General features: G+C 38.7%; 1 protein-coding gene across 1 annotated transcript; it reads left to right on the top strand.

Moving 5' to 3' along the window:
• Window positions 1–2,072: 2,072 nt before the first annotated feature.
• On the top strand, window positions 2,073–23,896 carry C12H11orf97 (chromosome 12 C11orf97 homolog). Its single transcript, XM_003910561.5, has 4 exons — window positions 2,073–2,500; window positions 7,437–7,541; window positions 18,733–18,858; window positions 23,665–23,896. Exons 1-4 carry the CDS (start codon window positions 2,266–2,268, stop codon window positions 23,667–23,669), a joined length of 471 nt encoding a protein of 156 aa, XP_003910610.3. The 5' UTR covers window positions 2,073–2,265; the 3' UTR covers window positions 23,670–23,896.
• Window positions 23,897–27,209: the final 3,313 nt, after the last annotated feature.

Genomic DNA, 27,209 nt, shown 5'->3' with positions numbered 1-27,209 from the left:
GAATGTACCAGTGAGGCTTTTTCTTTGTGGAATGTGTTTTAATTTTAAATTCCATATTTTTAGTGGTTATATTTTTATAACTACTTCTATTAAAGCTATATTTTTTCTTGTGTCTCTTTTGGAAACCTTTTAAGTAATTTATTTTATTTAAATTGTCAAATTTACTAGCATCAAATTATTCAAAATATCTTCCTATCTTTTTAATGCCTGTAAGATCTTTAGGTATAGATTTACCATTTCTGATATTGGTGAAACTAATCTTAAGTTTATTCTGTGAAAACTTACAAATGATAGTTGACAGAATGAACAGCATCTTTAAAAATAGTTTTGCTTAAAATTCAGAAATATTTCTTATTTGACTTTTTCCCATTGGTTCTCGATAAAAATTAAGAATATAATGTTAAAATAGCATCATGAGTCAATCAAATGAAATCTAGGTGTTTTTGCTTTCAAATTATATAAACCCATATTAGGTAAGGATATAATGAGTATAAGTCATTTAGAATAAATTTTTGGAAATTATTTCTGCCATTTGAGTTGCCATAACTCACCTGTCAAATGATTTCAGCCATATGGACTTCTGATAGGTGAAGGGCTCAGCAAAAGCCAAGGCATGTTGGCAGTAACATAACTGGGTAAGAATGGCAATGAATTCACTCCAAACATATTAGGTGAAAGTTATACACACGCATACACACACATCAACAACTCTGTTCAAATCAAATCTTATGCAAAATGTGAGCTCAACTACATAAGGGCAGGGATTTTTGTATGTTTTGCTCATGGTTACATCCTTAGCACTTATAAAAGCTCCTGACACAAAGCCGTCATTCAATAAATATGTATTAAATGAATGAGGAGTGCCTGAACTGCCTGGAGAAACACTGTGGGTACTGGGGAGCAGTTTGAAATTCAAACTCCTGTTAAGAAAAATCTCTCAGAAAATCTCTCAGAAAATAGTGCAAAAATACAGAGATATAAAAAAGGAATACAACCTTTCCACACAACCTTTTAATTGCCTCTCTCTCTATATATAAAATATAGATAGATATCTCTTTACAGAGAGAGAGAGAAAGAAAGAGAGAGAGAGAGCACGATCTCCTGCTTTTGCTATGTGAGCTGCCTGTTCCTCCTTTGTCTTCCACCATGATTGTAAGTTTCTAGAGGCTTCACCAGAAGCCAAGCAGATGCCAGCATCGTGCTTCCTGTAAAGCCGGCAGAACTGTGAGCCAATTAAATCTTTTTTCTTTATAAATTACCCCGTTTCAAGTATATAGCAATGCAAGACTAGCCTAATATAATTGTGATAGTAATGTAAACATTAAATATTACTCTAGTCAAAATTTCAATTTATCTATAATAGTAGTATAAAGGAGCAGTAAGTATATGTGACACAGGGAGTATGAAAATCAACATGATATCTAAAATTGAAAAACATAAAAAGCAGCAATATAAGGATTTGGTATTAAAAGTGTTTGGCTCTGGGGTACAATGGAGACAGAGGAGGTCTCCTGTATTTGGTTGCAAGCCTTGTAGAACGATTTAATACTATAAAACAATGCACATTCAACTTTCATAAAATTAACACCACAACGTAATCCATTTTTTAAGGACTGCAAAACCAAAACCAAGACAAAAGCAACCTTATGCTCCAAATAAAACCCTGAATTTTTCTACTTGCTCTTCAAATTAAAATTTGCTGAATTTGATTTCATCTGCAAAGTTAGTTATTAGTTTATTAGTTTTGTGAATACAAAAGAGCTTGGAAACTACAATTAGCTTAATGATAGTAATAATGTACAACGTGAAAGTTGGGATTCATCAGCATTTACTTATTCAATCATGTTGCGTGTGTGTAGCAGGGAGCGGGATGCGACAGGCACAAGGCTGCGTGAAACCAGCAACCGTGCCTTGTACTCACCTGCACACCGGTTCCACTTCTAACTTTTCTGTTCTGGGCAGTGATCTATTCTGTCGGCTTTGGGACCAGACTTCTGAGTCCACATTCCAACGGTGCCGCTTCCTCGCTATGAGGCCTCATGCAGTTTCCTTCGCTTTTTCTGAATCTCAGATGCTGTATCTGGGAATAGTAAAGCCTCTCTTGCCGAGCTCGTGTGAGAAATTAACGAGAAATTAATGGAAAGTCCTTTGCTTAGGTCAATGATAATAATAACCCCAGCCCCATAACTTCAGCGCCTTCTTTGGCGCGCGAGATACCTAGGGCCTCGGAAGGCGGGCCAGGGGCGGGGAGAATCGGCAGTCACTATGGCAACCCGAGACGCCTCGCGTGCCGGGCGGCCTGCGACTGAGCTGAGAAGGAAACAGTGCCCGGGGCTCTCAGAAGACAGCTGCGGCATGACAGGCGAGGAGGCAGTAGTGGTGACCGCAATGGTGGCGCCCGAGGCGTGTCGCGAAGAGGAGCAGCCTCCGCCGCCGGCAGGGCTGGGGTGCGAGGCGCGAGAGGAGCCCGGCCGCGGCCGCGTAGAGCACGGCCAGCAGTGTGAGTTCAGCTCCCGCCGCGGACGCTACCGGGAGGAGGGGCGTGGAGAACGAGTGACTGGGCAGCTGGGGGAAACCGCAGTGGAACTGGCTGAGAAGGTTTGGGGCAGGGGAGGTGGAGCTGCTGCTTTTGACAGAGCCAGAGATGATGGCACTGGGGCAGAAAGCATCGGTTCATCTTTCCAAGCCCTCCTTCCCGATAGCCTGGCTGAACCCAGGGTCTGGACATCAGCTCCGATTTAATCGGTAGTTGCATTCTTCTGAAAGGAATTACACACACACACACACACACACACACATTTATATGTATACCATTTTATACATGCATTTGTATATGTATATGTATGTGCATGTATGCATGCGTATACACCCTTAGAAACACGCAGCTCATTTTGCCAGTTATTTCATTTTACAGATGAGGAAATTGAGATCTAGACCAGAGGAAAGAAAGTGACTTGCCACAGTCAGTCAGTGCAGGTGAAATACTTAAATCACTTTTAACTTCCATCTCTTGGACTCTCAGTCTACAACTACCCAATCCTTTTAGAATCTCATAATTATGGGTCACATTTTAACGCACTGTTCTTTGCTCTCTGCCCTGCCAAACACACAATATTCAAATAGGTAAAGACAGTTCTGGCCCACAGCCACAGTGGAAGTGGCTGTAATTTGGGTCCTAGCCAGGTTGTTACTCACCCATACTGTTTCATGAATTAACAGATATTTCACAGCCTCTTGCACCCCAGGTCTTGAGTAGGTGCTAAGGAATGATGGTGAGAATAATAGACCAGAGGAACAGAGTAGTTTCCAGCCCTTCTGCAGCGCCTCCTTGATTGTCTTTCTGGAGAGCAGACTGGGGTTCTCCACGGTTCCTCTGCGCTGGCGGGCCCCAGGAGAGAGGGTTGGGCCGAAGCACCTCCTTTGGTGGACCACACACTCTCCTCCCCAGAGACCTCATCAAGGAGTTACAGAACCACTGCCTCCTGGTGAAAGGGGCCTCTTCCCTGGGCATCAGCTCCAGTATGACTATGAAACGTCATTCCTTGTGTTATTATCAGCAGCATGCAGAGACTTTGCTTAGATATATTTAATAAATTCAGTATATTTGGGTAATGGAGATTACCCACATAAATTCAGTATATTTGGGTAATGGAGATCCTTTACTCCTACTTAAAATTATTATGATTATTATGATTTTTAGACAGCTCTGTTGCCAGGCTGGAGTGCAGTGGCATGATCTGGGCTCACTGCAACTCCACCTCCTGGGTTCAAGCAATTCTCATGCATCAGCCTCCTGAGTAGCTGAGATTACAGGCACACACCACCATGCCCGGCTAATTTTTTCTCATTTTTAGTAGAGACAGGGTATCGCTAAGTTGGCCAGGCTGGTCTTCAACTCCTGGCCTCGAGTGATCCATTCGCCTCAGCCTCCCAAATTGCTGGGATTACAGGCATGAGCCACCGTGCCCGGCCTCCTACTTCAAATCCTATCAGGAAACTTCCCCATTAAAGATGCTAGTATCTAAGTTTCTTTAGTCCTGTGGCTCTAGGAGTAAAAGGTGGGATTAACATTCACTCATCAATTTAACATATATTGAGTCTTTACTACATGCCAGGCATTGGACAAGTTTCAGGGAAAGGACTAATGTCTTAAGGTAGATGTCCAAACTTTCACAAGCTCACAAAGTTGGAGTGGGAAAATGAAAGAGTTCCTGCCTCAGCCTCCATCAGAACCTCCTTTTAGGGGCTCAGCCTAAGTAGAGACAGGCTGTTCGCACAAGCACAAAGTACTCAGTTAATTTTCAAATGTCTCTAATTATTGGAAAAGTCTTCAGTCTCTCTACAGCTTCTACTCCCTAATCACAGGACTGCTCTCAAACACGAAATGTGGTTGTTTCCCAGGTAAACATCCTTGAATTATATAAAGGCGGCTATTTGAGCACCAACCAAATCTTTCATAGACTTAATGTCACCTTTATTTTATTTAATTTTTGCTTTTTTTTTTTTTTTTTTTTTGGAGATGGAGCCTCACTCTGTCGCCCAGGCTGGAGTGCAGTGGCACAATCTTGGCTCACTGCAACTTCCCCCTCCCGGGTTCAAGCAATTCTTTTGCCTCCCAGGTAGCTGGGACCACAGGCACGCACCATCACACCTGGCTAATTGTTGTATTTTTAATAGAGATGGGGTTTCACCATGTTGGCCAGGCTGGTCTTGGACTCCTGACCTCAAGTGATCCGCCCACCTCAGCCTCCCAAAATTCAGGGATTACAAGCGTGAGTCACCGTGCCTGGCCAATGTCACCTTTAAGATCACTTGTAGTGCTCTAACCTGGCTGGCTGGCCACTTCTTCCAACAATCTCCAATGTATCAAATCACTGAAACCTGTATTCTAGGTATGAACTGATTAGTAGAGTGCAGTTGATCTATAACTATGGGTTGTAATAAACTATAAACAATTTTTAATAACCCTAGGAGCTTGGGAGACTCAGGTAAGTGTGGCTTCTCATTTTCATGATTTTAGTTTTATGACTTAAGGAAGCTACTTTCTCAACTATAAAACAGGAATAATTATACTTGCCCATAGGTCATTGTGAGAAAGGGAAATAGTAATATATGTAAGATGCAATTGTTATTAGCTCTCAGCAAAAAAACAAACAACAACAACAACAAAGAATCCCAAAAACCTGGAATAATATTGTTTCAAAAGAAATTCTGGAATAACATTGTTCTTAGTTATCCTTCTCAGTGATCACAGCTCCTCATGTCTATATAAACAAGACATCTATCGACCAATCCACTCAAAATGCTGGTAAAGATCAACATCAAACTGCTATGTTAGAGTTTGTAGAATTTTCTTTCTCTCTTTCCCTTCCTTCCTTTTTTCTTTTTTTTATTTTCTTTCCCTTCCTTTTCTTTCCCTTTCTCCTTTTCTTTCCTTTTTCCTTTCCTCTTTTCTTTCTCCTTTCCTTTCTCCTTTCCTTTCCCCTTTCCTTTCCTTTCTTTTCTCCTTTCTCCTTTCTTTCCCTTTTTCCTTTCCTCTCCTCTCCCTTCCTTCCTAGCCAAGTTTGTGAAAACTTTTTCTGCCTGAAAGTTCTCTCTCCTCTCCCCTCCCTTTCTCTCCCCTCCTTTCCTTTCTTCTCCCGAGCAGGAGATATTTGTTCGTACTAGCTCCTTAGTACTCTCCCAATTACCACAATTCTTCAAATCACCTTTAGTGATTTCTTCTGTACATTTTCCTAGCAGCAGGACTGAAATTTATCAGGAGACCTGAACTGACAGCAGGTGATCTTTTCCTTTCTGTTGTTCTGTTATAGGCTTAGTTTTCTTCCTAGCCAAGTTTGTGAACCCTTTTTCTGCTTGAAGATCATGATTTAACAGATTAAACCAAAGTTAGGCTTCAGTAATGCTGTTCCCATATTTTATTCATATGACTTCCAACTTTGGGGAAACAAGAATGAGACCCTGAAAGTATGTAATTCTAACTTTTTCATGTCTGAGGGTGTGTCTGGATCTTCATGACTGGGAATGACCTGGGATCACTGCCGGAAGCAGCAGGTCTCTCGCCCCATTTGTGCCAGTCTGCATCCCCGTCAAATTGACTCACTTGTGTTGTTTATTGATTAGTCTGGAAAAGATGACATACCTGCCCATATATATGGGAGTTTAAAATCAAATAATAAACAACTAAAGTTTAGGTTTTCAATGGTTCCTTGAATTGAGCTTTTGGGTACTGAGATTAGAACTACCGGTTCACTGACATTCACAGTTACTGTATAACTGCATTGACAGACATGCACACAGAATAGTCTTTAGTTAGAGCTCTAATTTAACAGTGCTTAGTTCTAACTGGACACACATTTGTTGAGCATTTATTATTACATCAAGCTCTATTCTAAGACTCTGATGAACTGAAGAGGCAACATCCCTGCCCTTATGGGGTCTGTGATCTGGTAAAGAAGATATTAAATGAATAGCTACACAAATAATTGTATATAAAGAAATGAAGCTGTATCCAAAATGCAATAAGTAAAATGAAAAATAAAGTAGGGTGCCATGATAGAAAGTCCTTTCCAGATTGTGGCGTAAGGGAAAGTTTCCCTAAAGAACTAATGTTTAAGGCAAGACCTAAAATTTGAGTAGAAGTTATATAGGCAAAACCAGCAGAAAGGCAGCTCAGGTAGCAAAAACAGCATGTGCAAAGGTAGGAATGAACGGAAGGGCCATGTGGCTGGAGCTCAGAGAGCAAGAGAGAGAGGCTGACAGGAGAGACTGCGGATATGGGTAGGCCCAATAGCACAGAGCTCTTCTGTTTCTCTGGAGTTCTGACATCTGGACTGAGCAGAAGAAATGTAGCTACGGTGTTTAGAACAAACAATTCAGTCCTTGACTGTAGTAGTCATGTCCTATAGGTCCAGATATAGAAGCCAGGGAAAAGTCCTATGTCCATAAGTGGTTCACTACTACAATTCAGTTTCACTCTTTTAAAATGACGATTTAAAAATGCTGAGATTTTGTTCTCTCTTCTGTACCTGGATTGTAAGCTCCATACACACATCTGTCTTATTCATTGTTCTGTCTTCAGCCCCTAGCCAAATGCTTGTCACAGAGTAGGTCTTTAATAAGAGTTCATTGAATAAATGAGTGCAAGTTTTCTTGAAGCTAATGAGAAAACTTTATATATTTCTTCCTAACACCTAAAAGAGGTACCTGAAACTTACCCTACAAGTTCAGGAATTACATGAAAACGTGAAGTCCCAAAAGAACCTAAAGTTCCCATGGAAGAGATCTTTCCAAGATAGAGCCTTCAGGGCAAATTGTCTGATATTTGTATGGAATAACATGTCTTCTTTTTAAAAAATTGTTATCATGTAGATATAATGGCTAGAAGATTGGGCAGAATTTATACTAAGTAATTGATTTTGTTAATGCCGTTATAGGGAAGAAATTTTTATATTGTGAGCCACATAAGAGAATTAAGGAAGTACTGGAAGAAGAACTTTATATTAAGAGAGATGAATGCCACATTAAAAATCCAGCTGCAGGTAATCTCAGTGACAAATGAAGTATATTTGTGAAATGAATATGAAATTGCTTATTTGATGACAGAGTATTTTATTATAAAACCATACTATTGAAGTAAAAATAGGTTTTTGGATAGTTCTTGAACTAGTTTATAATTAATTTGCTTATATCCAAATAAACTTTCATATCTAGAAAAAAAAATAGGCTGGGCGTGGTGGCTCACGCCTGTAATCCCAGCACTTTGGGAGGCCGAGGTGGGTGGATCACGAGGTCAGGAGATCGAGACTGTCCTAGCTAAAACGGTGAAACCCCATCTCTACTAACAATACAAAAAATTAGCCAGGCGTGGTGGTGGTGCCTGTAGTCCCAGCTACTCAGGAGGCTGACACAGGAGAATGGCGTAAACCTGGAGGTGGAGCTTGCAGTAAGCCAAGATCGTGCCACTGCACTCCAGCCTGGGCGACAGAGCGAGACTCCATATCAAACAAACAAACAAAAAAAGAGGTAGATATCAATATGTACTTTCCTGTCCCACTTTCTTGGTGGAGTTATTTCTATTTAATGACATGTACAATGTTTTCCAAGTGCCTGAAAAACACAATAATATCTTTAATCTTTATCAATATAGGTATGACAAGTAACAGTGGTTTCCAAACTTTAGATTTGCATCAGAATTACCTGGGAGCTCATTAAAAGCAGATTGCTGGGCGCCACCCCTGGCATATCTGGCTCAGTAGGTCTGCAGTGAGGCCCAAGAATTTGGATTTGCAAATCACTGACTTAGCAGACTTTGCAAATCACTGACTTAGCAGAACCTAATCATCCTGGGATTTCATCCCATAAAGGATCTGAGCACTGATAGCTCTTATTGATCGTTCATGTGTGAAAGAGATGCTCTAGGAGCCCCAGAATCCCAGATGTTAGTTTGAAACTGCTGACACCCTTCTTATTCATGGTTCCTTCTCAACGATTACTAGATGTATATTTCATGCTATCCCAATCATCAGATTTTTATTGTGACACTCTTGGGTATCAGCAGTTGCTAGAAGAAATAACAAAACTATTGTATTGCATAGACTCCTTCATTAAGAGACCTTGACATTTTTTATGGAGAATTGTTGGTCAACCTGCGAGTGAGGTCCCAATTCACTAAGGATTCCTAAGAGATAGGCTGCAGGACCAGAAGTCCATCATTTCAGATTACATGATGTATGTTGTCCCCACTGTACTTTTTTTTTTTTTTTGGAACGGAGTCTCGCTCTGTCACCCAGGCTGGAGTACAGTGGCACGATCTCTGCTCACTGCAACCTCTGCCTCCTGGATTCAAGCGATTCTTCTGCCTCATTCTCCTGAGTAGCTGGGATTACAGGCACACAGCACCACGCCCAGCTAATTTTTGTAGTTTTAGTAGAGATGGGGTTTCACCATGTTGGTCAGGTTGGTCTTGAACTCCTGACCTAGTGATCCTCCCGCCTTGGCCTCCCAATGTGCTGGGATTACAGGTGTGAGCCACCGCGTCCGACCCCACTTTACATTTCTAAAGCAGACATAGAAACTCCTTTGGGTCTTCTCGTATGACCCATTCTTATAAAAGGAGAGACCAATAAAATGGTGCAATTTGCTCCCATAATATCTTCAAGGAAAGTTTTAAAGTCTATTTTGAATTAAACGAATGGATGCGGAATGACCTACTAGATTTCAGCTGGGAAGCCCTGCCTACATGTACTATTTTCCTGGTGTTTAACATTTTTTTCTAAGTCTATACTGTTATATTTTGGATTTATCTTCATTGTTTTAAAAATCTATATAAAAGCTAGTTTATACACTAGCTGTATGTTGTATTATTCTTACTGGATACATTAGATTGTGAGACAGTCTGAGTGAATAGGATGTATCATTTGGTTTATAAAAATTCATTTTCCTAAGCAATCTTTTCAAATATCCTTTATATAAAATGAAGACTGTCTGGCTGCTTTTTAAAATAACATCCACTAGAGGTGGCACAGAGGTACTATTTTAGCCTAGAAAAATCTTTCAATGCTGAGAATAGATTCTATAAATTTGGGTTTTTAAATGATATACTTGTGGGAAATCCTGCTCTTTTTAAAATATATATCATGGCTAGAAGCCACATACCATTGGCCAGAACAGGGAATTAGCATCTAGCGAGGGTGCCACACTCTTCCAGCCCAGCCTCAGAGCCTAGAGGCCAGTCATTGAACCTTTGCTTCTAGTTCAGTTTGCAGTGACCCCTCCTTTATATATCTGATGACAGCCATGGCTTCTTTTCCTGGAAGACACATCTTGTTACATACATGCAGAATTTTGCATAAGACTTTTAGAGAATTGTGTGGTTCCTATAGCTACTATTTTAAAATATAAGTACATGTTAACCATTTTCTCCATCCCTTTACTTCTCCTTTGCTACTTCACCTATTCTAATTAAGCGTTTGCTCCCATGGGTCCAGGGAAACTGTTCTTTCCCAGGATTGCAAATAGCCTTCCTTTTGAAGGTCAAATCCAATGATCCCTCCAACATACTCAACCTCTCTGTAACGTCTGATGTAGTTGTTTTCTCCTTCCCTCTAAAAACACTTTCTTAGCTTGGCCTGTAGGTCACAATGCTCCATTTTCCTGGTTTTGCTCCTACCTCTTTAGCTATTCTTTCTCCATCTTCTTTGCTGGCTCTCCCTCCTCCTAGCCTGTATAATTTAGAGGGCTCAGTCACAGGCTCTTTTCTCTACCTACCCTCACACCTTGGGAGATCTAGCCCTATTGGGCTAATGACTCCAGCAGTTTTTATTTCTACCCCATACTTTTCCCTTTAAATCCCAAAACCTACTTGATTCTCCACTTGGATGTCGAATAGGCCTCTCAATCTTAAGATGTCCAGAACAGAACTCTTATTCTCTACCCCCAGGCTTTTAAAAACCCATAGGTCTTTCCCATATCATGAGATGGTACCACCAAACACCTAGAAGTTAGTTCCTCAAACTCCATATCCAGTCTATCAGCCAATTCTGTTGAATTCAGTATATATCCTAAATCCCCCACCAGCACGGTTGCCAAGCCCCTGTCACCTTTTGCAGGCCTGGCAATAGCATCCTATAACAGCCTCTACTACTGCCCCTGCTACTGTTAATTATCTGCACTGAAACCAGAGGGATCTTTTACAAACATGAATCGTTACATGTCACCTCCATGCTTAAAGCTGTCTGATGGCTTTTTATTATTCTGAGACTAGATTTCATGCTTCTATGGCCAGCTCACCTCTCTGATCTCATCTCCTATACTTTCCCACTCCACTTTAACCACACAGGCTTTCTTGACATTTCGGAACATGCCAAACCCATTTTTACCCCTTGGGACATTTAAATGTCACCCAGACATTCAGATGTCTTCCTCTCTCTTCATTCAGGCTTCAACTGCATATGCCGTCTTCTCAGAGAGGCCTTTCCGCTCCAGCAGGTCAAAATAGAAACTGTCCTCCAAGTCACCTTCTAATCCCTTATACTGCTTTCTTCTTTCTCCTGTTTTCTATTGCTACCTGAAATTTTATGCAGACAGTCCCCAACTTATCGCGGTTCAACTTAATGATTTTTCAATGTGATGGTGTGAAAGTTGCTTTTTTCCTGGGCTAGCGATATGCCGTATGACACTCGTTTGCAATGCTGGGCAGTGGTCATGAGCCGCAGCTTCTAGTTAGCCATTCTAATGTAAGTGTTCTGAGCATGTTTAAGGTAGGCTAGGCCAAGCTATGATGTTTGGTAGGTTAGGTGTATGAAATATATTTTCTACTTAGAATTTTTTTTCAACTTATGATAGGTTTTTCAGGATGTAACTCCATTGTAAGTCGAGGAGCATCCATCTTTCTTTATATACTTCTTTTTTGGCTATCTGTCCCACTAGAACACAAGCTATCTGAGGATAGGGGCTTAATTTTGCTTACCCCAAATCCTCACAAAGCTATATGATATTGATATTCTGATCCCCATCTTAGGATGAGTAAACTGAGATTTTGAGAGGTTTTTAACTTGCCCAAGGTTATGCATTAAGTAGCAGAACCAGATCCAAATTCAGATCTGACCCCCAATCCCATTGACTTTCTACTCACTATGGTGTCTCTGGTGACACATTATGGCTAAATGCAGTGGATACTGTTCTGCCTCTAGGTGGCTTGAGCTTTCTGCAACATTTGACATAGTTGATGGCTCTCTCCTTCAGCCTTGTTCCTTTCTCAAATTCCATGATACTGTCCTGATTCTCCCTCTACTTCTTTCTCACCCTCTGTTAAGCACTCTTTTTATTCACTCCATTCTCCAAATCTTGATGTTTATCAGAATGTTTCCGACAGTCTTATAATCTTGTTCCATTAGGTTTCCTGGGATTTTCTCAGACTTTCCACTATGGCCTCTCTAGGATGCCTCTGAAATGTGTCCCTGCAGGTAAACTTCTTTTCCTGGATGTCCCATAAGTCATAAGATAACTCAGGCCCAACATGACCAAAACAAAACTCACACCTCTGGGACGGTCACGGTGGCTAATGCCTGTAATCCCAGCACTTTGGGAGGCTGAGACGGGCAGATCACGAGGTCAGGAGATCGGGACCATCCTAGCTAACACGGTGAAACCCCGTCTCTACTAAACATACAAAAAAAAATTAGCCGGGTGCAGTGGTGGGCGCCTGTAGTGCCAGCTACTCGGGAGGCTGAGGCAGGAGAATGGCGTGAACTGGGGAGCTTGCTATAAGCCGAGCTCCGCCACTGCACTGCAGCCTGGGAGACAGAGTGAGATTCTGTCTCAAAACAAACAAACAAACAAAAACACACAAAAACTCACACCTCTCCCCGACTTGCTGCTTCCCTTATATCACCCATCCCAATGAATAGCATGGCCTAAGGTCCAAATGCAAAACCACAGAGCCATCCCCTATCTCCACACCAGACCACCATGTTCCACATCTAATTAGACTGTGAGAGGTACCTTAGTTTGGCTCAAGATCCCAAAATGTTGACCCGTATGCCAGGTTCACCTTGCAGACATATTTATTTGCCCTGCAGTATATTTTTTAAATATCTGAACCAGTTGTCAATATTTTAAAATAGAAATTTTATATACAACTAGACGTCTAGATTTTCTTGAGTGGTGATGGAGCAGGGAGGGTAAAGGATGATTTGACAACACTAAGGCACCATTTGCATCAGGCAACAGTGGCTGGGGTTGGGTTACAATGCCCCGTGCTGACCTGCCCACTCCACTGTTCAGCATCCTACACCAAGTTCCCTACTCCAGTGGGAAACATCACAAGTTATGTATGTTCACGTGCCCACTGCAAGTTTTTTCTTCTCATTGTAGAAATAGAAAAAATTGTTTCTCTTGTATGATGCCTTCATCAAAAGTAGTAAAAAAGGGAAAGACTGGGAGAACCAATTATTTCTTACCCCTGGCCAGCTTTACTTATATTACTGGCCTGGCCTCTTCCTATGTATATTTGAATTTGTGACTTTGGATAAACACTACATCCTATTTTGCAGATATTCCCAAGCCTGTCTAAATTCTAGGGACCCCAACATATATGCATGGATCTCAGCATATTTGTAGCTATGTATGAATTAGCTGGGTTTGTTTGAATTTTAAGACAATCAACTCCATATACTCTCACAACAAAGTAATTGATTGTTGAAGGGGAGACTTCAGTAAGAGTCCAGACTGGATTTTCCTTAACCATAGATAAAATACTGCAATACTGGGCTATGTAGCAAAGCATAGGTGAACTTATTGAAGAGTCTGTTAAGAGCACGATCTGTCCTGGAGGTAAACAACTTAAATTATATCATGTTTTATTTTTGAATGAGTTGACAGTGACAATTATGGAAGTACCCAGAAGCCGTGTGGTTATTTCTGTGCTTTTTCTCTTCTCCTATGGTTGAATGAAATTGGTAAAAAAAAAAATCAAAAGGTTCAGAAGTTGAGTTTTATGGATGTTGAACAGAATGAACATTTTATTTCTTTGGGGATACCATTGGTTGCACAGTTAGTGAGACTCAGGAGAAAGAGTTGTTCAGACTGGGGCTCTTATCTGAATGAGCTGTCCTACTTGTTCTTGTGGTCATATTGTGACTACAGCTAATAAGGGCTGTGAAGACACTGAAATGGACAAGGTGTCTCATGTGGTTGTTACTTTGCACTCTATACTTGGGTCTAGGGAATGCCATTAGTGACAATAGAAACAATGGGCTGACAGGCCTCTTGTCCTCCCTTCTGTGGACTTTTGATTCCTTGTAGGCTCTTGATGCAGTGATACATGGGCTGAGTTAGAAGCACTGGATGCCAGGGTGAGAGTTAGGGATGTCTTTTTATATGATGATGTTGATGTTGGGAATTATGGTGATAATAATAGTGATAATGGTTATCATTTACAGAGTTTCTTCTGCACATGATACATTTTTTGCAAATAATCTCTTTTAATTCTTGCAATAACCAGTGAGATATATGCTCTTTTAATTCACATTTTGAAGAAGTTGAAGCTGAGGCTCAGGGGGTGACTTGTCCAATCACTGATACCTGGATGCAGATTTGTCAGAAGCTAATGTTCTTGCTCTTAGTCATTGGGTTCTTCCATCTCTCTTTAAAACATAAGATTATGCCTTCGGAGAGGAACAGAGATTTGAAATTGATTTAGTAGCAAATAGTGTTCTATTCAGTTAAAAAAAAAGAAATGTTGCTAGTTTTCTCTAAGTTCAGTTTCAGTTTAGCCTCCAGGTTCAAATTTGAGGTAAAACGGGTTTCAGAGGCTTTCCACATTCCTATCAGATAAGGACAAAGAACCTGGGTCTACTTGAAAAGGTTAACCTCATACTGAAAAAAAAAAAAAGGAGTGTAATTTTCTCATCAGATCTTTTAATCAGATAAAATGGAATTTGGGCAACTTATAGAACTTTCTGGATAAGGAAAAATTTAGCTAATGTCCATCATTCATATATTCTCAGTGATTTCCTGAAGATTTTCCTTTCCTTACAACTTTTCAAAAACAAAAATGTAGAATTGGCTGAGTGCAGTGGCTCATGCCTGTAATCCCAACACTTTGGGGGGCCAAGGTGGGCCGATCACATGAGGTCAGGAGTTCGAAACCAGCCCAGGCAACATGGTGAAACCTTGTCTCTACTAAAAATACAAAAATTAGCCAGGCTTGGTAGCGTGCGCCTGTGGTCCCAGCTACTCTCCAGGCTGAGGCAGGATAATTGCTTGAACCCAGGAGGCGAATGTTGCAGTGAGCTGAGATCTCACCACTGCACTTCAGCTTGGACAACAGAGCAAGACTCTGTCTCAAGAAAAAAAAAAAGAAAGAAAGAAAGAAAAGAAAAATGTAGGCTTGTGAGACATTCATTATGGAACTAGTACATTTATTGTATTGTTTATTTTAAAACTATTTCTGCATTTCTATTCTATAAAGGACTTTGCAGAAATAAAGTGATGTATTAATTTAATGTTTTCAAGTTGCAAGGGCTTTTGTATTTTTCTGGCTAAAACCTACAAAGGCTATAGTAGTCATGAAAAATTTGATTAATAAACTTATTAATTTTCCCCTTACATAACACTTCCTTTTCCAATGAATTTCAGAAGTGTATTGCCAAATACATTAATGAGTTCTACATGTGCCTTAATACATGGAAACTTAATTTTGAATCCAGTTTATTTACTACATTAAGTACAAGCTTAGAAAGTGCAAAATGTTGCCAAGCAAGTGTGGATATATTTCATTATTTCATTCAATTAAAATGTTTTCTGCACCTACAATATAGGAGGAATTTACTAGACACGAGTTATTCATTATTTCATTCAATTAAAATGTTTTCTGCACCTACAATATAGGAGGCATTTGCTAGACACCAAAGGCATGTCGAGACAATTATAGAGCCTAGGAGTCGCCAGACATAAATTAAAAGTACTTATATTTTTCTTTCTCTAGTCAAATCTCTGACCTTGTTTGCACAAGAGAAGTACAGATGATATGGCTCTAAACTGGCTTTTCAAGCTCCAATGTTCATTATTTACAGTCCAGAGAGAGCTGAAAGGAACTCAAATATTTTTAAGGTGTGAGCTTACGTTTCCTATAAAACCAGACCAGGTCCTACTGGCTAAAATTTTGGGCATAAAGGCATGCTTTAGTCATTTTTAAATTCAGTATAAAAATACACCTATAAAGGTTTCTGAGTGGAAAGTGCTGGAAGCATGAGAAGGGAAGAGAGAAGAGGAATCTCTAGAGGATTCTGAGCCTCAAGAACAGATTTGATTCTTTTCTTCTACTTTCTCCCTTTGTGCCTGCTGCCCTTTTCTTTTTCAGTTGAGAGGAGTCGACACTTGAAGTCTTTCTGGCTTTGTCTGCCTTCCTCCTTCTGGAATGCACATGCCCTGAGCTGAGGGAGTTAAGTTTCTCTTAAAAGAAGCAGCTGCCTCAGAGAGCATCCACGGTTTTTTCTAGACCCGCTTTTATCCAGTCAAATGTATCACCTTCTGGAACTTCTTCACCCAAACATCACTTCACAAGTATGAAGGGCTATTATTTTTTTCCCACAACCATTATCCCTGAATATAGCAAATATTTATGCATAACCATATTTTGCTTTGAGAGTTTCTAATGCATTTCTGGGCATCGGCATTTATATTTCAGCTGTTTTTCTCTATGACATTCTTGTGATTGCATGTGAAAGAGCACACTTACACTTAACTAGTACAATTCTTCCATCTAATTTGATGTGATTTGTCTGCACGGTTCTGCTTCCTGATTTTATACTGCTTTCCACGTACTGGATCTTCACAAAGTGTCAACCACAAGTCCAAATCTATTTCCTTGGTCTCCCACAGGGTATCATGCACTGGGGGTATTAAATAAATGTCATGGGCTACTAAGTTTTAGAGTTTATTATCCAGAGGCTGGGGAGCAGCTCTTTTCTTTCTTTTTTTTTTTTTTTTTATTATTATTTTACTTTGAGTTCTAGGGTACATGTGCACACATGCAGGTTTGTTACATATGCATACATGTGCCATGTTGGTGTGCTGTGCCCGTTAACTCATTTACATTAGGTATGTCTCCTAATGCTATCCCTCTCCCCTTCCCCTACCCCCGGCAGGCCCTGGTGTTTGATGTTCCCCACCCTGTGTCCATGTGTTCTCATTGTTCAGTTCCCACATATGAGTGAGAACATACAGTGTTTGGTTTTCTGTCCTTGTGATAGTTTGCTCAGAATTATGGTTTCCAGCTTCATCCATGTCCCTATGAAGGACATGAACTCATCCTTTTTTACGGCTGCATAGTATTCCATGGTGTATATGTGCCACATTTTCTTAATCCAGTCTATCATTGATGGACATTTGGGTTGGTTCTAAGTCTTTGCTATTGTGAATAGTGCCACAATAAACATACGTGTGCTTGTGTCTTTATAGCAGCATGATTTATAATCCTTTGGGTATATGCCCAGTAACGGGGTGGCTGGGTCAAATGGTATTGCTAGTTCTAGATCCTTGAGGAATGACCACACTGTTTCATTTCTTCTAGATTTTCTAGTTTATTTGCATACAGGTGTTTATAGTATTCTCTGATGGTAGTTTGTATTTCTGTGGGATTGGTGGTGATATCCCCTTTATCATTTTTTATTACATCTATTTGATTCTTCTCTCTTTTCTTCTTTATTAGTCTTTCTAGTGGTCTATCAATTTTGTTGATCTTTCCAAAAAACCAGCTCCTGGATTCATGAATTTTTTGAAGGGTTGTTTGTGTCTCTATCTCCTTCAGTTCGGGAGCAGCCCTTTTGTATCTCTGAACAGGATAGAAAAGGAAACTGGTTTGCATGGCAGGGGAAGATTTAGGTTAGATAGAAGGTACAGCTTAAACTTTCTAAGGTCTTAAACAGAAGGAGATTGTGGAATCTTCCTTGAAGGTCTTTGAAGAAGAGAGAAACTAATCTCGACAGATAACTTCAGCTACTCCACTCAGGAGTGGAAAAGGAGAGGCAGGTATTGACATACAGTTTGGCAAGTCAGTTCAATGACTGTACCTTCAGTCACGGAATCTTAGTCCATGCTTGGATAGTAAAAATCATTCTCCCTGTAAAAAAAATAGCTATCATTTATTGAGTACAAAGCACTTTACAGCCATCTCATCTAAATCCTACAATAATCCTTCAAGTAGATATTATCATCCCTATTTCAAAATTGAGGAAATTAAGACATAGTGGGTTACATAACTTGGTCAAAATCAAACAACTGATAGATGGTAGAACTAAGATCAAAACCCAGATCTCCTCTGAACCCAGAGACTATGCTGCTAGTAATTACTTGCTATGGAACCCTTTAGAGAGGGATCAAATATCGGTGAGGACGCCAGTGGGCAGCCTTGGATCTATGAAGAATGTTTGGCATTAATATTTGCAGCCTTAGAAATGGGAAAAACAACTTACGGCAACTCACCCAAATTCACCAACTTACTAGACTTGGGTTGCAGTTTTCTACACAGTGGACATTCACCACGTGCTTGTTTGCTGAGTCTCAAAACGTAACCAGGTGATTTTAGGATATGGAGGATAACCAAGTGCGAATCTTTGCTAAACCTTATTGAAAGGCATCAGGGTCCAAGAACTGTAATTATCAATGGGCAAACATCACTTTCCAGGTATTTTGCAATGATTTTTAAAACGTAGGATCCAGTGAGTTTATTGTTGCTCTTTTTCAAGGGGAGATTAGACAGCATCTAGTTTGTGGCTTTTAGAGGATTCTTGGATCTATTGGATGAATTAACTATTGGATGAATTAATGTAGTGATTTTTGGTCCTATTATCTTTGGAAATATTTTCTCTTACTGTAGGAATTAAATCAGAATCAGATAAAGTTGACTAAATGAATTCTATTTATTGACTGTTATTTATTCCTGATCCTTCTCTGTTTTGTTATGGATGTTTCTATTATCTGTTTGTTTAGGGGCAAGTTAAATGATCTAAGAGCACTGTAGAAGTTTAATTGCATAGAGAATAGTTGAATGAATGAAATGGAATAAAAGATTAAACAAATGATAAAGATTTGGGTGGTTTGATTAGTCAAACCAAATAAACCCACACCCAAATAAATAAAAAAAATCACCAATTAAAATCTTTAAAATACTGTGCTAAAAAGAGAATATGCTAATAATTATTTTCTTGCTTTAAAAAATATTGACAGTGGCCCTGGAAGGGATTTGGAGCATTAAAAGGAATCTCCCTGTGGAAGGCTTGAAGCCAGGACTGCCGAGCAGAAACAGTTTATTGCCACAAGCCAAGTACTATTCCAGGCACGGAGGACTGAGAAGTAAGACCCTGATGCCCTTGACTTCCACTGAAGCCCCTGAGGGGACTTTGTAGTTTACAGACAAGTGGTATATGCTCTGTTTAAAGATCTCAATCAGAATTCAACCTTCCTTTGACTTGTTTCTCTTGGGTTGCTTTTAGTTTGGCCATATTATGTCATTATGGAACTCAAACTGTAACAATTCATCTAACCAATTTACCCCCATGGATACAACAGAAGTTCATCCTCTGGGTTACACTCATGACTTTTTTCTTTACTTTCTATCTACACAAGACTTTCTAGCACACAGTCAGCCTTTCTAAAGAGGAATCCTGCACTGTCTTTTCTTCTAGATAGAGGATCATTGTTTCCCAGTGGAAATGAGGAAAGGGAAATGAGGGAATGAAGGAAGAATATGACAGCTACTTTGCTTGGCACTCTTAGTTTCACCTTATTCCAGGAATGAGGCCACCAGACTGGGCCCAGGATACTGTTGTTCCTCAGCAGACATAAACTTTGGAACAAAATATTACTCATTCCTCACTGTCATAGCCAGTGTCTGCCAGGAACATTTGTAGCAGGATGTGGGGAAGACAGAGGTCTTCATATGGAAGCACAGTGTCCAGATAATCTAGGGTCATGCAGCTAGGTACATAAGTCCTTAAAATAGACCTACAATTGGGAGATTACCCTGGGTCAAAAGGGAGAAGTAGATAAAATTCAAGCTTGGTACTCAACCAAGATATGAATCATAATAGCAATGCTATATAGCATTGCTTAGTCTAGATTCTTAATATATACAATAATAGGCTGGCCACAGTGGCTCACACCTGTAATCCCAGTACTTTAGGAGGCCAAGATGGGCAGATTACCTGAGGTCAGGAATTCGAGATCAGCCTGGCCAACATGGTGAAAACCCATCTCTACTAAAAATACAAAAATCAGCCGGGCATGGTGGCACGCATCTGTAATCCCAGCTACTTGGGAGGCTGAGGCAGAAGAATTCCTTGAACCTGGGAGGCAAAGGTTGCAGTGAGCCAAGATCACACCACTGCACTCCAGTCTGGGTGACAGAGTGAGATTATATATTAATTATAATATATAATCAATGTAAGTATATATTATAATTATATAATTATATATTATATAATATAATTATATAATTTGTAATTTATATATTATATAATATAATTATATAATTTGTAATTAATATATATTATGTTGATATAATACATAATATATAATATTTCTATATGATATATAATATTTCTATATTATATAATATACATATAATAATATATATTATATATTTATATATTATATAATACACATTATATAACATTGATATAGTATATAATATTTATATAGTATATAATATACATTATATAATATTTATATAGTATATAATATACATTATATAATATTTATATAGTATATAATATTTGTATAGTACATAGTATTTATATATTATATATAGTATTCATATATTATATATAATATTTATATATTATATATTTTATATATCATATATTTATGTATTATATAATATTTGTGTGGTATATATTTATATATTATATATAGTATTTATATATTATATAATATTTATGTATAACATATGTATCATAGATAGTATTTATGTAGTATATAATATATAAGATATGAATATTATATATGATATACATATATACTATATATGTATATACTATGTATGTATGTATATATAGTGTATATACTATATATGTATATAGTATACTATACATACTATATATGTATATAGTATATAATACTTATATGCTATATCTAATATTTATATAGTATATAATATTTATATATTATATACTATGTATATATTATATATAATATTTATGTATTATATATTTATATATTATATAATATATGCACACACAATAGTATATAATAGTCTATCTAATGTCTACAACAATTACATGAAACAAGTATAATTCATTTCACAGATAAGGAAACTGAGGCACAGGGAGGTGAAATAATTTACCCCGGGTCGCTCAGCTAGCAAGTAGAGGAGTAGAATGCTGGGATTTGAACCAAAGCAGTCTGTCTCCAAAGTCCATGCATTCAACCACTAGACACTACTGCGTCTCTGAGCCAAGTGCCCACAAGCTAGGATGTCTATTAAACCTGAAGTGAGATGAGAGCTCAATAAAAGTGTCACACAGGAGTAGGGGCCCCAGGAGGCCAGGGATGCAGCCTCTGGGATATGGGCTCAGTAAGGGAAAAAAATACAGCCACTGAGAAACTGAGACAAGAGGTTAAAAAAAACAAACACAAAACTTGTTACTAAAGGGGATTCATGTAGCAAACAAGAACCAGTTAGGAAGACTTCAGTTTAATGATAATAAAGTAGTAGTAGCCACCATTTATCATGTGCCAGGCATGGCAGCAAGTGTTTTATATAGTTATGTAATCCACATGATCATATGAGTTGAGGATTATAATCTCCATTTTCTGGGTAAGAAAACTGAGGCATAGAGACACTTCACTACCTACAATCCCATGTCTAGGAGGTAGTGGAGCCAGAACTACAAACCCATGTCCATCTGGCTTCCAAGACTATGCCCTCAGTTCCAAGACTATGACCCAAGACTACTGGGCCATCACGGCAGATAATCTAGTCACTGTGCAACAAGCAACAGTTGTAATGTTGTGGTTAAATAGGTACAAATGCCAGGGATATGGGAACACAGGGTTTTAGGAATCTGTGAGGCAGCTACCTTCATAATCCACAAAGATACTAGTGTCCTGAAGTAATGGTTGATTCAACCAAAGTCTGGGCCACTTGTCTATTGGAAGCTATTTATCTCAACTTTCCACTCAATTTCTTAGGTTCCACTTATCGTAGGTAATTCCATCATTCCAAGAAAACTCACTAAGTAATTTGTTTTAAAGATGAATGGTTTTCTGCATGCCTATTATGAGACCTATTGAATAACAAATTTCCTTTATTTAAAGACATATAAGTCCAATAAATTACCCAATTTATCGATTAGGGACATACGATAAAAGATTCATGTTTCATTTTGACCATAATTGCATTCCTTTCATCCATACAATTTAAGAGACATTTAATGGCTCCCGCTCATTTTTACTCATCTACACTGCATTCCTAGGAGCCCTCGGCCCTCCATTTACTTCCAGCTGGTGCCAAGCCCTTATAGTGGTCATGTTACAATATGTAACTGTTATTGACACATAGCTTAGCTTCACCTCTTTAGGTTGCCAGCTGCATTTTTGTCATATCATATGAGCTGCTACTATCTGCTGTACAATCACAATTGATCAATCTGTATGTCAGACTGATAACCAAGAATTAGACCTTTCTTGTTATCAGTGAAAAAAGGAAGATGCTAGGCACAGAAATATCATAGATGAACAAAATCCACAGATAATTTTCTAAAATTGTCAGTAGTAATTAATACACTATCACGAGCTCCATGAAGGCAGGGACTGTCTTTTACTCACCACTGTGTATCTGGCACTTAGCACAGTGCCTGGTACAATAGGTGCTCAATTGCTATTAGTCATGAGAATGACCAATGAATGAATGAACCAGTAAGTATATGTTAAATGCCTCTTTAGGTTTAGAATCTTCTTGCTGCTAACTCACATACCTCCCCCGCTCCCTCAAAAGTATATCGTTTTCTCTACTTGAGACCGCTAAACTAAACTAAATGCAAACAATAGAGGGAAAATCAATGCAACCTACTCTTTTCAGTGTGTGAATCATGAAAAATTGCATATATTTTAAATACATCTTGGAACTAACACTTTCAAAGAGAGGTCTTCTGTGGCTTACAATGAGTTTTCCAGGAACTTCTCCCATAAAATGTGCTTCAGTTAGATACTTCAGTCAAATCTCACGGTCAATTTAAACAATTCACTTGTGCTTTTTTTTTTTCTCTTTCTCATGAACAATGTGATCATGGTAGTTAGGACTCTTCCAACATATCATACACATCATTTAAAGTTTAAATTTAGAATTATGATCGTCCAACTGTAGTTCTAAACCATGTTTCCATTAGAGACTGTGAATCGTCTACTGCTTTCATCACATTAAGAGGTTTTATTCATTTACTTTTATCAATCCCAGCATTCCGGGAGGCCAAGGCAGGCAGATCGCTTGAGGCCAGGAGTTCAAGACCAGCCTGGTCAACATGGCAAAACCCCGTCTCTACTAAAAATACAAAAATTAGCAGGTGGGGTGATGCACGCTTCTAGTCCCAGCTACTCGGGAGGCTGAAGAATGAGAATCACTTGAACCCAGGAGGCGGGGGTTGCAGCGACCCAAGATTGAGCCACTTCATTCCAGCCTGGGTGACAGAGCAAGACTGTGTCTCAAACAAATGAGACATATTTGTTTGAGACACAGACAAATGGTTGATGACAAAAAACCTTTTATCATTTCCTTCTTATTCTGTGCCATAAAACAAGCCAGGAAAAAAAAAAAGTCGTTGTCTAGTCTGGTGCTAAGCTTGAATGTGCCTACAAATCACGTGGTATCTCAATAAAATTCAGACCTGATGCCGTAGGTCTGGGGTAGGGTCTGAGATTCTGCATTTCCAACCAGCTCCCAGGTGATGCTGATGCTCCTTGTCTGGAAACTATGCTTCAGTTGTGAGAGTTTGGAAGACTGAGTAGTGGCTTTTCCGGTTACTGGGATGACATGGGTATGGCTCTTACATTCTGCTCAACCAAATGGGAACGTTAAGTCAAATTTAGATTAAAATGGGTGAGATTAAAGAGCATCTCCCCAAAGTAAAACACTTATTTTTTCACTTTTTCTTTTAACTCTAGGATAAGATGAATTAGATTTTCCATTAAGGAAGAACCTCTTTCTGCTGATGTCTGAAGAATGGAGAAGAAACTCAAGCTCGTTTCAGGATTTAAGATGTGTGCAAAAAATATGATAGCCTGTAATTACTATTATTGGTACTAATACCTATCTGTAAACTAATCCAAAGTAATGAAAGACTATTGGTAAAGTTTACTAAGTACCTGAAAACAATAAAGGAAAATATTATACTTATTTTTAGTTGTCACAGTTAGAATTCATTTGGCTTCTAATTCAGCTTATTTTATTAAATATGTGAAATAATGATGAAACAAAGGCACGTTTACTGAGTATTTACTTCAAGGCAAACATTATAAACCTTAACCCTTTACTACAGCGTAATGTGTTAGCCCATTTTTAAAAAACAGAACTAAATCCAGATACAGATAATGGTGAGTAAATAAATGACAGAAGAAAAGTCTGTGACTCAGAGACAAACATTTTTATGCTAACCTTGGTAGAGCTAATCATTTCTCTAGAACTTGTTCACTAAATAGTAAGGAGTCAGGAAATTTATGGTAAGATATAAAAAAAAGGAGAGTATTTAGGCCAGGCACGGTGGTTCACACCTGTAATCCCAGCACTTTGGAATGCCAAGGGGGGGCCGATCACTTGAGGTCAAGAGTTCAAGACCAGCCTGGCCAAAATGGTGAAACCCTATCTCTACTAAAAATACAAAACTTAGCCAGGCATGGTGGCACACTCTTGTAATCCCAGCTACTTGGGAGGCTGAGGCAGGAGAATCGCTTGAACCCGGCAGGCGGAGGTTGCAGTGAGCCAAGATCATACCACTGTACTCCAGCCTGAGTGAAAGAGTGAGACTCTGTCTCAAAAAGAAAAAAAAAAAGTATTTAAATAATACTGCCAAGTTAAAAAGAAGAAAAAAACTCCTTCCCTTTCCACCATTTGTCAAAGTAATGTATGTGCAGTATAGATAAATTGGAAAATGAAGATGTGTAACAGAAAAAAAACATCTGCAATTCTATTTCCAGAAACAACTATTGAATTACATAATGCCCCATTCATTAAAATATCATGTTAAATAATTACATAAATTCTTTATATATTTGTTTTAAACTTGTTTATTTATTACTCTTTTTTTTTAATATTTGGGTTTTTCTGATTTTTCATTTTATACATAACTGCTGTGATTTGTTTACACTCCCAGCCCCTACCCCTTACAAAGTTATTTTTTTCTAGTATTCTGGTTATACACTTTTCATTCTCCTTCCTCTCTAGGCTCAGCTTATAAAACTTCCTTCAGTTCCCTGTTCCCAAGTTCATAATTGTTTCTAATGTAACAAATCTAGTCAACAGATTTGTTGACTGAGTATGTCCCTTCCCTACTTAAAAATATTTACACTGTGAAACAGTCAGTAATCTTGAGTCAAGATCCAAACCTTTCCAGATTTAATATAAAAATTTCCATTTAGTTACTGCCTGCTAGATGAGATCCTACATGTAAGCCAACTCCAGCCACCACCTTGTTTATGGAACTTTTTCATCACTGGCTACTTCAAAACAGTGTTGCAGGGCAATGCCTAAAACTGAGGGATTACATCTGAAATTGGTCAAGAAATATAACACCCAAAACTGCCTAGAGTTAGGGCAAAGCATTTACTATTTGTAGAAATCTAAAATCTTAAGCTTCTAAAAATTCTTACCCCCAACCTCATTGCGTGTATGTTAGGATGTCATGCAGAAAGTGCAATGGGTGGGGGACTTTTGTTAATCCATTGGAAATGATATCCTGTTCTTACTTGAGTTCCCAGTATGACTTTATAAACATGCTCAGGGATTTCCTTTCTCACTTCCACTATATTCCCACCAATTGTCCAATGACAAGCTCCCTGTCATTTATTTTCAGATTTGCTGCCTGGGCTGGGTGCTCTGAATTGGTCTCTCCTTTTCTGACCATCCTCTAATACTATTTAGAGTTGTTCTCATGGCACTGTTTCCGTGTTGAAGTTTCATTCTTATTCCACTTTGGGGACTTAGTTCCTTTCGTAGTTGAATTCTGTTCTTCATTGCCCCATTGCGTATTTTCCCAACTGGATCCAAGTATAGGAATTATTTATAATAGTGAATAACTGAAACCACCTAAAACGCCTAAAATAGGAGATGATTTTCAAAGTTATTATATAATATGATGCAATTGTTTTGTTTTGCTTCTTAACTCAATAAGTATTTCTCTTAATAAAGCAGGACTACAAGGAGGTTTCTTTAAAATTATAAAAATATACAGCAATCTTAAGCCAACAGTCATTTTCATACTTAATGATGTAATACCCTAGAAACACTCCTACTGTGATCTGGAATAAAACAAAAATGCTGTTTTTTCCAAACATGTTTGCAACTTGCTCACTTTCCTTTTTCATTTTATCTGCCTCCTGGCTCCAGGGTCCTTGAGTTTCAGGGCCCTTAGTTTCTATTTCTGTCTCAGTTTCTGTTTCTGTCTTAGGGTCCTCAGTTTCCGTTTCCTCGGAGTTTCCTCAATTCATGCCAGAAACAGTCACTGCAGATACTGGATAACTTGGTGTCATAAGGGCTTACAGCCTGCTTTTTTTTTTTTCTCTTACTTTGTCGCCTTGGCTGGAGGATACTGGCGCAATCACGGCTCACTGCAGCCTCGGCTTCTTGGGCTCAAGTGATCCTCCCGCCTCAGTCCTACAAGTAGTTGAGATTACAGGCATGCACCACCATGCCCAGCTAATTTTTGTATTTTTAGTAGAGATGAGATTTTACCATGTTGCACAGGCTGGTCTCAAACTCCTGGGCTCCAGCAATCCAACTGCGTTGGCCTCCCAAAGTGGTGGGATTACAGGCATGAGCCACCATGCCCGACCACAGCCCACTAATTAATTTGGCCAAATAGTCGTGGCAAAAGCATCTTTGAAGTACACAGATTAAAAGTAGAAAATAAAAAAACAAATTGATTGGGAAAACTATTTTCTTACAGCTGCATCTGTTGGGACAGTTTTTTTTTTTTAAAGACAACTTTTTAATCTCATTTTTAAAGAGCTCTAGCCTATGGTTTATCTTATTAACACATCCTTTATCTTACAACTGAAATATTTATAGAGATAGAAATTATAAAATGAAGAGGTTTTTGGTTTTAATAAAAGTGCTATCATATTATATACATTTTGTAGCCCTCGTTTTTTCACTTAGCCATACATTATGATCATTTTCCTATGTAAAATATTTGTCTAAATTACGATTTTATAGGTTATATGTCATGATATGGCTATACCAAAATTTACTTAACCTCAGCCTTATTGATTAGCATTCATTTGTATCCAATTTTTCTACACTTGACATTTTAAGGAGTATTTCCACCTCCTCCCATACAACACATACGAAACTGCTTATGCGTTCTTCATAGCCTAGATTACTCTCTCCCTAATCCTGACAGAAATCTGCAAGTTTACACTCTGGAAGGAAGAAATCAGTAGGACTTTGGATGAAAATAGGGTGATCAATTTTGTAGTCAACATGGTCCATTTTA

The sequence above is a fragment of the Papio anubis genome, chromosome 12, assembly GCF_008728515.1.
Source record: "Papio anubis isolate 15944 chromosome 12, Panubis1.0, whole genome shotgun sequence".
Lineage (NCBI taxonomy): Eukaryota > Metazoa > Chordata > Mammalia > Primates > Cercopithecidae > Papio > Papio anubis.
This window is presented reverse-complemented; position numbering and strand designations above follow the sequence as displayed.